This window comes from Eleginops maclovinus, chromosome 13 (assembly GCF_036324505.1).
Source record: "Eleginops maclovinus isolate JMC-PN-2008 ecotype Puerto Natales chromosome 13, JC_Emac_rtc_rv5, whole genome shotgun sequence".
In the NCBI taxonomy this organism is placed as follows: domain Eukaryota; kingdom Metazoa; phylum Chordata; class Actinopteri; order Perciformes; family Eleginopidae; genus Eleginops; species Eleginops maclovinus.
This window is the reverse complement of record NC_086361.1, coordinates 13405141-13418599: the sequence shown is the minus strand read 5'-3', so window position 1 is coordinate 13418599 and position 13459 is coordinate 13405141. Positions and strand designations below refer to the sequence as shown.

The window sequence follows — 13459 nt, the reverse complement described above, 5'->3', positions numbered from 1 at the left end:
GAATCAGGTTACAGAGAGGCGGGACTACCAGGAATACAGTGTGGCATACGGCCAACCACTTTCAGAAACACGGGCAGAGGCGGGGTCCGGTGAGAGGAACACAACCATAGTCTTCATCCTTTTACAGAAATCACACTGCGTTCATGTCGCAATGTTTTATTTGAAAATCACATTCAAATGCTGCAAAACTAAAAAATAATATTCCAGAAGTGCTCATTTAGGTCAATTCCTGTACATGATGTTTTTGTTTGTGCACCTAAAAGATTAGGATAATAAAGAGGAAGCTGTTGGGAAGTACGTGGGTTCAGAACAGGTAAACAAAACAAAACAAAAACATGGATATGAGATTTTGCTGCTTTTCCCAGAAACTAATTATAAGCTTAAAAGAGTGCTGGAGGAATACCACTGCCAAAAAGGAGATTCCAGGATGTCGGGATCTTCCATTTGTTGGGCTTCTGGCTCTGAAATGTGAAATCAAAATGATAAAGTTATACTTTTGACTCACACATTACAGAATACAGTTTCAATTACACTGTAACAGAAACCCATCTGAGGCAAGTTTCACTTCTCTTATTATTTTCTTACAAACTAAATAATATTCGTGGCAGGTTTGTCACTCACAGGGTCGTCCAGCAGATGAAGCCAGTCGTTGAGGTGGTTGACGAGCGTGAAGGCGTCTGGGATGTTGTCTCCTTCCGAACAGAAGAGCAGCAGCACAGCCAGCGGGATGTCCTCTGTACAGCTGAACACACAGAGGAAGGAACATTGAAAACACCCCCGATCAGAACCTGTTCCTGGGTTGTTCAAGCGTGTGTTATTTTGATATTATCATGATCAAGGAGAGAGCTCGAGTATGTCTCACATGCAGAGATGTAATAATAATAATAATACATTTTATTTAGAGGCGCCTTTCAAAGCACCCGAAATAAAAACAGTACCAAAGAACAGTAACAGGGGACACGTAGCACTACAGTGAGTAGGCGGATCTGAACAAGTGGGTTTTGAAGAGGGACTTGAATGTGGTGATTGTGTCAGATTGTCGGATGTGTGGGGGGAGAGAATTCCATAGTTTGGTCGCAGTGCAGCTTAAAGCCAGAGCACCCATGGTGGCTAGGCGTGGGGTGGGTCGGTTAGCAGGCCAGCAGAGGAAGAGCAGAGGGAGCGAGAGGGGGTGTACTCCGGAAAGTACAATAAGGACTGCATTTAATGAGTACATCATATTCAAATTCTAAACAACCATCTAAAAAGGTCAGGAGGACTAGCTTAAGGTAAAGTTAACAATAGGGGTTGTGAGACAGAAACAATGAGATATTTTGGCTAGATTGGATTGAATGAAATGTAAAAAATAAGGGTTTTTAATCGACTAAAACAGTACTACAATTGTTAGTGTATTCTTCGACTTAGATGAGTCTAAAATGCCAGGAAGCTCACCGGACTAGGATGAAATCAGAAAGGAATCGAATACCACTCAAAGTTTAGTTTGTTGCTGCAACTGGTTCATGTCAAAAGGAATTCACAACATTGATTTTACTTCCTAAACTTGGATGAATAAAATGATTCATTTAAACATGTAACATTTCCTATTAACCTAAAAAATGCACACAATTAATCCATTGAAATTGTTTCCTTCCTGTGTTTTAAGATGAATCATGTTTTGAGGTGTGCATGACGTTGCTAGCAGGTGGACGATGCTCTCTCTCTCTCTGTACCTGTCTGTGTAGAGTCCTTTGGTTATGCCTCCTCCAGGGACGTAAAGGCGGGGCTCTGTGTTGGTGTCCGTCAGACCCGGGTAGGCTGCCACTCGCTCCATCTCCCTCCAGCTGAGCTCTTTCAAGGCGTCCGCGCTTTCCTTCAGCAGGGAGGGAGTGACCAGGTACCTCAAAGGAGTGCTGTATGGACAAAAATCTGTTAGTCCAGATGATGTAAACAGCACAGTAATGCAGCCATGATGTGGAGGGTGTGTTTAGGTACCCTTGCATCTGCTGGTCGTCCCTCTGGTAGGCCTGACTGCTGGACAGAACGACGGTCCTGGAGAACCCGCTGGATTTGATCCAAGAAACGAGCAGCTGACGGAACTTTTTGGATTTTGACTGCAATTAAGACAGGAATTAAAGCTACAAATACAATACAGCAAATTCAATTACCGGTCTGTGGAAACACAACAACACCATAATGAAAAATAAAGATGTAATTTATGATCACTTAAAACCTATGTTTGTTAAAAAATACTTAGTTGGATCAAATAAGAAGTTAAACTCTTGCTGGTGCAACAGACTGGTTTTACCTGGATAATTGGTGCTCGGATTTGAAGAACTGCCAGCTTCAGATCTGTTGCCATGTAAACTGTTGATGAGATAAAGGTTGAAAGATTATTTGTGGTCCAATTTAAAATTATAAAAGTGAAATTTGCACATTTACTTAGATGGTACCTTCTGCAGGAGTGTGCAGCTCCTCAGCGTTCTCCTTTGAGGTGGCGTACGGGTTGTTTCCCGTCATGGGGATGAGGCAGTCTGTGTGTATGTAGCCCACTCTGCTCATGTTGAGAGTCGACACGATGAGGTCCACAGACAGCTGGCCCACATTACCAACAGCCACTGCTGGCTGGGGGTTGAATAAATAACACATAACAATTAGAAACACTTTTGACAATAAATACCTTTTTGTTTCAGAAAGCGGCTGCCTTCATAGTTCCAGACTCTCATCTGTGAGGATTCGCTGCTTTCGCTGTTCTCAAATAAAAGTTCATTCGCTCGGCTCTGGCTGACAGGCATTTGATGTTATTTTCAGACAATATTAAAACCAAGGAATTAATCCAATAATTTACAGAAATAATCAGGTGAAAACTTTAATTACAATCCATTGCAGCTCTAAATGAATTATTTAAAGGGTAATAAGTAAATGAAAGTTCAAGAGTCATAGTAATCATAAAACGTATATACACTAACAGTATATCAGTCAGAGACGCCCCTGCATACTTACTGATAAACGCATAATATCACTTTCACTATGCGGGACTTTTGGACTCATTTGTATATGGACTGGTGATACAGGGTGGCATTATGAAGCTTCTTAACACCAATAAAAGAGCAAACCTTAGGATAATAACTTAGCCTAGTGAAAAACATCCTGTAATCCATTATAAGTCAAACTATTCGCAGAATAATGTCTAAGAATTGCAACATAATGACAGATTTCCCCAAAACATTTGCAAACTTATTTAGAGGAAGGTTTTCACAATATTGCCTATCGTTACATTATCTATGTTATCAGCTTTGCGGATATGCTGTTTTACTTTCATAAAGGATCTGAAAACTTCCTGCAAGGATGCGTATCTGTGATTTTGGACTATGTATTTAAATAATAGTGACATGTACTTGGACTTATACTCTGTTCCCAATAGATAAGACAAATTGTCAGTGATACAGCAAACTAAAATGAAACCACGCTGACTCGTTAGAAATAAAACACACTATTAACATCACTAGCACATCGCTGTCACTCACCATGACGAGGGTGAAATCTTTGAAGCAGGGCGGTGAGTTTTGTGAAGAGATAAACATGATGCCGTTTATCAGAGCTTAACAGTTACTGATAAAGTAGATTTAACTGTAATTATTTATATAAAAACTATTTTTCTCGAGACAGCTTTCACTTCTATTTTCATGCCTGTCTGTGAGGACCTTCTCGCTCGCCGTCGCTTGCTGATGATTGAAAATGTTTAGTACCCGCAGTAAGTGCCTGAATAAAATGTACATTTAAAGTTTATTTTTGAAAAGAATATTTAGTAAAAATCTGTTGCGACTGTCTCTATCTTTTTTGTTGACCTAGCATACCATTTTAGGACATATATTTGACATAGGTTTTTTATTATAAGAAGGCATATTTACGGTCAGACGCAAGATTTCGTGCGAAGTAGAGATGTGCAACTCCCATTTTTGTAAAACAGTAACATCTTAAACCCAACATTAACATATTGGTACTCCTTTGTTTATTATAAAAAATATGCTATTTTGCATTTGAGTGTCAGCAATTTTGTAAAGGGGAAGGAACAGCTCATGGGGTTACCCCACAGTGCAGACTGTTTCAGAATTGCACATGGTACATTTCAGAACATGAAGGAAATCATTTTTGATTGATTTGAAAATTTTAACGGTAGTGTTTCATGTTTTGAGATGTTATCTCCTTTTGTAATTTTGAGGCAAACATACTGTATATAGCTGTCTTTTATTTCAGGTGGGTTCCTTTTACAGCCCTCAGGTTTTTTTTGCATCCCACTTTTTATACATTTTCATTTTAGTACTTGTTTTTAAACAAGCACAAGTAAAGAACTGGTCTTGTGTCAATTTAATGGAAATATTACTGACTGACCTTAATTCAGTGGGTTCCTCAAGTCTAAGGGAGTAATGAGTGAACAAGATGCAATATTTGAGGTAGCTTTATACTTTTTATTTATTGCAGCATGTACAAAAACAGTTTTTCCGTAATTAAAATGTAATGGTAATGCGCAATGCTAACATCATCATGTAATTTCATATCTAACATTGGTTTACAGAAGAGTGACATTAAACAAGTTCTAGCTGATATTGTAGTTATCTTAATGTTACATTAATACATCTTAATTAATAACAGTAACTATGGCAGATAACAACATAGGAAGATCAACAGGTAAGAATGAACCATAAAACACTTCTAACCATGGACAGATGAGGCATTTCATTTTGGTTTGACTTCATTAGGAATAGAATGGCCTTTCAGTACAGCCACAGCATTTTCTACCATCCTCTGCACAATCTTTCTACATGTGGAAAGAGTGTCAGTGCCAACGTGGGGGGTAATCAGCACATTAGGTAGGCCAAGCAGAGGATGATCCCTGAAAACAAGATGAAGAGGAGGAGTGTTGGTAAATGTGAAATTCTACAATGGGATAACACTGTTAAACATCAAGATGATAGTTTTGATAAATAAAATACTGTGAAATAAAACATTTTTTAAAAGGAAATCATTTCCAACATTCTGTTACTGAACACATTTAACATTGTGGAGTGTGGTGAAACCTTGGCAGCGGTTCAGGGTAAGTCACGTCTAAAGCTGCTGCAAGAATTGTTCCCGACTGCAGAGCTTTGACCAAAGCTTCCTGATCCACAACCCGACCTGAGGCACAAAGAGTCCCACATCAGATTAGTGTTTCAGAGTTACTTCACAGTAACATTTGTAACTCTTTAACAAAGATTAGTGAAGTCTGGACATCATCCTGACCTCTGCTGATGTTGACCAGTGTTGTTGTTGGTTTCATGAGGTTCAGCTCTCTGTGGCCAATCAGGCCGGTGGTCTCAGGGCTCAGGTTGACCGCCAGCACCACAAAGTCTGACTCTTTCAGCAGGTCATCCATTTTCTCACAATAAGTTGCACCCACGGCCTGCTCATCCTCAACACTCCTGAACAGAGTAAACATGAAGCAGACCATGAACACACACACTGTGGCCAATCAGGCCAGTGGTCTCAGGGCTCAGGTTGACCGCCAGCACCACAAAGTCTGACTCTTTCAGCAGGTCGTCCATTTTCTCACAATAAGTCGCACCCACTGCCTGCTCATCCTCAACACTCCTGAACAGAGTAAACATGAAGTAGACCATGAACACCGTCTCCTTTCATTCATGGCTTTTAAATATCTAGTTATAGTGGTGAGTACAGAAAAGCTCAAACGAAAAATTGCAAATTGCAGCTCTAAGGGCAAGTAACAAAAAAAATGAGACAATTATAACCTCCTGTTCCTGTTGTGATACAGGATCTTCATGTCAAATCCTTTGCCTCTTTGAGCGATTTTGCAGCCAATGTGTCCCATTCCTATAATCCCCATAGTCGACCCTGTGACTTCAACTCCCATCAGGCATTGTGGTTTATGATTAGTGGTCTTGGGGTCAACAGATATTTGGTGACCTACGGAAACACAGGACATTACATAAGAAAAGCTTCAAGAAGTTTTGTAATAATATCACACGTTTCCAAAACAAAATATAGTTTATCCTGTTTTTACGACACCTCATTAGGGCCATTAAAGGTATAACAAACATTACGGACATGGGGTAATATTTGGAGGGGAAAAAAATGCAATTTCAATGATAAAAGTTGTACATTTACGAGAAAAAGGGTGGATATTCTCTGAGAATAAAGTCACAACATACAATCTGAAGGCTCTAAATAGTGTTTTTTAATAAATGTTTTGTCAAGGAACCACATTGCTTCAGATTGGGTCAACCGCATCACACCATAGTTGCCTGCAGTAAACGAGGAACAATGGCGTCTGTCCATTACGTTGTAGGCCCTGATAGTCGGCTTCTCCTAGCAACTTAAGTTTCAGTTTTACTCAAACAATGTCTTTGAGCGATGTAAGTCTTAGCTATGTCATTATATGGACTCAGTTAATCTTTGAACTAATAGTTGTTGTAAAGCCCTTTTGAAAAACTAATTTATCCCTTTGGAATAAATAAATTAAAGGTCTCCTATTATGCTATATTTAAACAATATATTGTAGGGTAATATCTACACAAAACTTGTCTGTGAAGTGTTTTGCTCAAAATACCAATTGTAGCATGCCTCATACCCCTCTTTTTCAGCCCTGTTCCTGAAGTGCTGATTCTGTGACTGTTGCTTTAAATTTGAGCTTACCTGAAGCTGGTCACGCCCCTTTGGAGCATCATGATCTAGAAGAGATAAGTTTCTAACGGAGAAACTCAGCTAAACGCTGCCGTGATTAAACCCCATATTCTGTTCCAAACCCCATCAAGCATTTTTTTCTGAAACTCTTCTCAGTGTTTACCACTAGAACAGTGACATTATATGTATTATATATACAACAACTCTAAGTTCCTCTTGCAGACATCCTGCTGAATACACAGACACAGAGGTACTGTGGAGGGGATTCAGCTCGTGACTATAGGTTTAGACGTGCGGATGGGATGCTGCCAGGAGTTCAATGTAAAGCCAGCCCACATTTCCGATATGACATCCTAACCGAAGCAAATCTGGATCAGCTCGTTTATACCCCCGTTTTAAGAGATGTGGGTAAGGAGGAAAAGAGAGAGGGTTGTATTTTCTGACACTTTGTGAGACTCCTTACACACCAGGGACACATATTTATGTATAAAAGACATCAAAAAGTGCATTTTGCATAATAGGGGACCTTTAAAACTTGACTCACATTGAACAATCTTGCGAGCTGATGCCAGAAGCAGACCCATGGCCATGTCTGCAGTGGCATTGCTCACCACCCCGGGCGTGTTGGTCACCTTCACTCCCAGACTGCTGATGTACGGCACATCCAGGTGGTCGATGCCCACTCCTCCGTTGGCTACCACCTTCAGCGAGGGAAGCAACTGGAGAGTTGAAGGATCGGTTGGAGGGATGTTATCCCACACCAACATGGCCTGGATTTTAGGGCCGTGCAGCTGAGGGTTTTGAAGGAAGTCTTTGTAGCAGAGGATCTGGAAGTGTTTTGTTATGGGGGTTAAGTTTTCAACAAAACCTGGTTCACTCGCCCCTGAGATCAGAGCCCATGGCTTGTCGTCCTCCATTACCTGCAAGGATGAAACCATGGATAAATGAAGAGAACAGAACAAAACCCAGTTACACAGTTTGACAACTCACAAGGAAAAAATAACCTACAACAACAGCTGACATAGTAAAAAATACCCTTCATGTGAAAGAAAAATGGGAGTTGGAATTAAATACAAATATTGAATACAGGGAGGATATCTGTACAAGTAGCCTCAAAGCCACAAATCATCTTTGGAAATAATTGAATTGTAATGTTTGTTCAGGACACCATTCATTGAAAAAATACTAATAAAATCTGCTTTCAAATACTGTTTAACAATGTTGCCTTTTTTAACACTGGCATTTAATAAACAAATAAAAATTATTTTAAAAACACAGCAAAAGGTGGACAAAGGTGGTATACACTGCCTTTGGTCCCCAGACCATTAAGGCATGTGTATAATTTCTAGCACTGTGTACACTAAAACCCATTAAACACAGTAGGGGAAATATATATAGTTAACTTTTTAGTGGAAAGTAACAAAATACATTTACTCGAGTACTAAAAAGTTACATTTTGACATACACATTATACTACTTTATGAAAGAATTTTACTTTTTACTTCACTAAATGTGTTATTTTAGATAAATAACATATAATATGATGCAGTGCACTTCTATTTATCTTTACCAAATAACTAATAACAAAATGTCATTCACAATTTACAATATTTAAATACTTTTATTGATAAAAACAGAATTGTATATATTTAATAATATAACAAAAAAAAAAATGCTGATCATACATTTTGAGTTCTGGACATTTATAGTACTTCTGCCACCACTGCTCTCCGTTTGTACAGTGAATGAAAGTGAAGCAAATATGCTGGCTCGGTCTACGTGAAGTCACAGTGTAGCATTGATCATAATTACTAATTACTCCACATCAGTTTCTTAGTTATTGTACATATTACTAAACTATCAGACATAACTAGTGAGACATTAAAAAGGCCCATACATAATTAATGAGAAAGACAGTAGGCAAACATACGTGATTCTTTTTCCTGGTTTTCTGATCTTGAACCAGGAAGAACCTCTTAGGACATGTGAAGGATTTCAAAATAAGAGCCTCTCTCACCCCCCCCCCCCCCCCTTTTTTTTTTAATACAGCACAACCACTACGCGTTGGCTATTCCTTGTCCTAATACCTTTGATATGGTCTACTTCATTAGATTCAAACACTACTTATACTACCACTACTTGGTGTGGTTATTTTATATATTATAGATTATTATTAATTAAATTACGTTTTAGTTCCATTTTATTACAAGCACAAGTAAGAACTAAGCTTATGCCATGCAGTAATATGGATACGTTTTAGTGACAGTAAGTTCATTTTCACTCTACATTAGTTTTACAGGGAATAATCACCTTTTCAACCTGTTTCTGAGTTACTTCAATTCAGTGAGTTCCTCAAATCAAAGGATGATGGAAGTAATGAGTGTCAAGTGAACAAGGTGCAACATTTGAGGTAGCTTTTTAATCTTTATTTTAGTCCAACTGTAATTCTTTTTTTTTTAAAGTAGTAATGATCCACTTAAAGGTTAAAATCATTATGTAATTTCATATTCAACATTGGTTTACAGAAAAAGTTATACAAGGGTAAGTACCCCAATCTTTCAAACTCCCAGAAGTCTGCATCAGAGATAACATACTCCTATTTAAACAACGAAAAAATATAAGTAAATTGGAAATGACAATACCTTTGTGTGTTGCAGTCGCCCCGCAGATCTATTTATGTTTGTACCTTTAACAAGCCGGGACACTTGTCCTGAACCCCACAATCTCCTCACACAGAGAGTTTGCATTCTGGAGGGCAAGTAAATCATTGAGCTTGATAATGTAACACAGGATTGATGATTATCTTTAAAGATTATTAAACACAGGATAAATCATTATCTTTAAAGACGGGGGAATCTATTTTCAAAATGCGATTGATAAAAGAATCCTCAACAGATAAAAAATAAAACCCAGGAAAACAATGTGTTAACTGCACACGTCTAAGTGTCATGCATAAAGATGTGCTTGCAGTGAAAGTGCAGGTCAAAGTGCTTTCAATAAATTATTAACCTGTGGGTCAACTAAACAATCTCAAATAAACATATGGGTTCTAGGAAAAGAAATGCATGAAATTATCCAAACAATATTTGATGTCTGTATGTTTTAAATGGCATCAACATGTGCTCAAAGATAGGTGCGTTCTCACCTAGTGTTTCTGAACAGTTTCCTCACTCAATTATGAGTAGAAACCGAGGGGAAAATGCAGGAAGACATTTATAAAGACTTGGATAGTATCCAATTTCCAGTTTGATTTAACTGAAAATGTCTAACTTGAGAAGCTGATCTGAAAGCTACAGCCAGTGGCAAAGAGAGAGTACTTTTAGCACAGAGAGCGGGAGGAAGGAGCTTCAGGCTACTGTTGAATACACAACACTGAGCACAGAGACCAATGGTCACAAATCCCCCCACCACCTTAAAGAGACAGGACACACTAAAGTCAACTTTTCCAAATCAGATCTCCTCCTATTGGATCTGCTTTGAAATGTAAGCATACCCTGTCCCCAACCTCACAGACAGACAGACAGACAGACAGACAGACAGACAGACAGACAGACAGACAGACAGACAGACAGACAGACAGACAGACAGACAGACAGACATACACACACACACACACACACACACACACACACACACACACACACACACACACACACACACACACACACACACACACACACACACACACACACACACACACACACACATGTAATAATAATAACAGAACTGTAGGAGTACAACACATCAACATAACATGCAGATGGGCATACATTTACATTGAAAATGCTGTTAAAAGCAATACAAGTAAATGTTTTGCTGCATTTTTTTTGTTGCATCAACTGCTACTTGTGTTTGCCTTTAGCGATATCATCCAGCTCAATGAGCCACAGTGCAGCAAACTCAAAAATAAGAAGCATTTATGTGCCTACAGCTCCTTTGAAACCAGTGCTAAAGTTCTTAACAGTAAGGAAAATTGAGACCTGCTTGTGCTAGATAAACCACAGCATCCCATATGTGTGGTGGTTGTGCAGGCTGCTGCTGATAAGGTATCTAGATCATTTCAGTATTTATAATCATCCCACCTAATTTCACCGATTTAAGAACCGTTACAACTATTTTACCTACTTGAGGTTCTAAGTGTAAATTAAACATGTAACCACTAGGGCGCAGTAACACATTAACGTGTGTCTGTGTGGCAGCACGGTGGATCACGTGTTTGAATGGAGGCCAAAAGCGTTCATTAGTTTCCTGCACTATTGCTGCCTCTTTGAGAGGGGTCAAAGACCCCATCTACCCCGAGTTATTCCCATTTAAAGGACCATAGATGAAGAATCAGCAGACAAAAGCAATACCTTGGTTCCAAGCATTTTTGTGTTGTGCTGTGACCCATTGTAGTAAATAAATGTGTGCCATGTGTGTGGATATGAGACAGTGTTCATGCTGCTGCATCAGAAGGGTTTTACAGGCCTGAAGAGGTAAACATATCTAGTGCACATACCCACAAAAACCTAATTTGAGCATACATTTACATACAGCATACATTTGATTTACTTTCAGCATTTACTCCTGAAATCTGTCATTACATCTGTACATCTGAGACTCTGCAGTCACAAAGTCACCTGTCATTAACTTTTAAATACAAACAACGGTTAACAGTTGGTGAAGAGTAGTAAGCAATAAAGTGATTGACACCGTGCCAGTGCTTCAGGGAAGGTCATGTGTGCAGAGCAGCTGCGCATCAGCAGCTTACCTGCTTTCGCTGTTATGTAATGTCCTCACCTGAAGTTATCTGCTCCTCCTCTCCTTCCTGCAGCTCCTCACCCCCCTCCCTCGTACTCATCCCTTTGTCTGTCGCTCTTCTACACCTCCCTCAACCTTCTTCCTCCTGGCTCTCTCCCCATCGTTCACTTCTTTTATCTTTCCCGACCAGGAGTCATTAAGATTTTCATTTAGCCAGTTCGGATTGCCAGACAAGCTCCGGTTTGAGCTGCCGCCATGTTTGAAAGCAGGTTCACCTTTTAGCAAAGTGCTGACTCATGTAGTACAAATGCAATTAATAATTCAGCTTTTTGGATATTGTTGACAATGCTCTTGTCTGATCAATAAGCAAACATCAAAGTATAATCCATGTTGCATCTAGAGGTCAAGGAGCAGGTTTTGGGATTTTAAGCTGATGCATTACACATTTCATCTTTCAATTAATACCACCACTGATAATAAACACTCCACTCAGAATTAATTGTGTTGCATGTCATGGTCTAAGGTGAAGACTTGTACCTGTGGTGTCACAGCTGCCTCAACACATCACAGAGGGACCTGCTCACGTGAGTCAGCTGCCTCATCATTATTCAGCTTATTGTTGCTGCAAAGCTCTTTGAAAGTAGGTTGTCGTTGATTTTCACTCTGCCTCTTCTGAGCAGATAAAAATAAAACTCAAAAACAATGCACATGACTTTGCAGGATATTTAAACGTTGATAGGGCTTTGGTGTCATATCTGCTTTCTTGTATTTTCTTGCAGAACTAAAATGCACTGAACAAGCCAGGAAAAATTATCTATATGCAACCTGTTTCTACTGTCAAGCCAAGAGACAAACAAATAAAGTGATCTTTAAAGAGATGATGATGCACGTGAATGCTTCTACTATTAATCAACCATTTGCTAGTTTAATCTTCAGAAATAGTCATGTCATGTCAGAGCCTTGTGTGGGGTGGAAATAAGATCAAATGTAAAATGTATTTTATTTAATTTTGGGGGAATTCAAGTTTAGAGATGTTGTTAAAATAATGCACAGTCATGAGTCTTTTGAATAAATAGCTGGCACTTCTCCAAGTAATAAACCTTTTTACAGACCCTGCTTCCATTATAAGGAATTTAGATCTTTAACATGTTGGTGTTCACACTTCCTCTCCAAATACTGTTAGCACACATCTCAAGGAAAGCAACATAAATTGCTGTGCTAAATTAAAATGTAAATTTCTTTATAAATCAGGTTTCCCTAAAAATGGATTTTCCTCCTTGGATGTATTTTTTTAAATATATATTCAAGTACTGTTGTCTTGCAGCAAATCCACAAAGAGTTCACAACTGTCTGAAGAACTGTTGAGAAGAAGCTCAAGATTCAGCCTTCAGCATGTCCTAGTTGAGAATAAATTCACCTGCTGGGTAATCCAGTCAGCCGGAGCATTAGTCTGCTGCTCGTGACGCACAGGTTGACTCAGTGAAGCTCTTTTTTTAATGCTAGAAGATGACCTGGCCTGTCTATAACCCAACTCCCAGTGTATCATATTACTAACGATTGGAAGTAATTAGCACATTTTGTACAGTACTGTACTACCTGAATGCCCGTGCAATTATTGCACGTCACAGGAGTCTTCCAAGTTGTTATCTTGACAGCTATGAGTACTAACAATGACCATGTCTGTTGTTTACATTATCAATGATCAATTTGGATGAGTGGCTTTGATTGTACCCTTAGGAGACAGGCTTCTTTCTCACTAGATTTACAAACTTTTGAAGCTTGTGCTGCTAGCTGCTTTTGCTGGAAAATAGTTGGTTGGGTTTTTTGATATTATTTTGAAATGACTGGTTGAGCAAAATACTTCCACATTTTGCACTTTCAGTTTATTTAATGCATTTTTGGAACATTTTAAATGCAGTAAAGAGAATGTCTTTACTGCATTATTACTTCTTGAAAATAAGTGAAAGATCTGTGTACTTCTCAGCACTGAAGATCACATAGTTCAGTCATTTTGCAAAGTCAGTAGAAACTTGACACTATGAAGTGTAACAGAAACGCTGACAAA

The 13459-nt window shown here is 38.9% G+C and overlaps 2 protein-coding genes across 5 annotated transcripts; both read right to left on the bottom strand.

Moving 5' to 3' along the window:
• Positions 1-140: 140 nt before the first annotated feature.
• Positions 141-3704, bottom strand: psmg2 (proteasome (prosome, macropain) assembly chaperone 2). The gene is made up of 7 exons (XM_063898994.1): positions 3504-3704; positions 2430-2601; positions 2285-2343; positions 1972-2090; positions 1710-1889; positions 622-742; positions 141-461 (listed from the first exon to the last, which is right to left on the bottom strand). Exons 1-7 carry the CDS (start codon positions 3558-3560, stop codon positions 381-383), a joined length of 789 nt encoding a protein of 262 aa, XP_063755064.1. The 5' UTR covers positions 3561-3704; the 3' UTR covers positions 141-380.
• A 720-nt stretch (positions 3705-4424) lies between these two features.
• On the bottom strand, positions 4425-10015 carry zgc:136493 (uncharacterized protein LOC692276 homolog). 4 transcript variants are annotated; one of them, XM_063898453.1, is made up of 7 exons: positions 9800-10015; positions 9297-9402; positions 7199-7574; positions 5763-5937; positions 5257-5435; positions 5055-5151; positions 4425-4870 (listed from the first exon to the last, which is right to left on the bottom strand). In XM_063898453.1, exons 2-7 carry the CDS (start codon positions 9399-9401, stop codon positions 4714-4716), a joined length of 1089 nt encoding a protein of 362 aa, XP_063754523.1. In that variant the 5' UTR covers position 9402; positions 9800-10015; the 3' UTR covers positions 4425-4713. The 4 variants fall into 4 exon arrangements, with proteins under 4 accessions (XP_063754523.1, XP_063754522.1, XP_063754525.1 ...); XM_063898452.1 differs by lacking the exon at positions 9800-10015 and having other exon boundaries at positions 9297-9599; XM_063898455.1 differs by lacking the exons at positions 9297-9402; positions 9800-10015 and adding an exon at positions 8585-8660.
• Positions 10016-13459: the final 3444 nt, after the last annotated feature.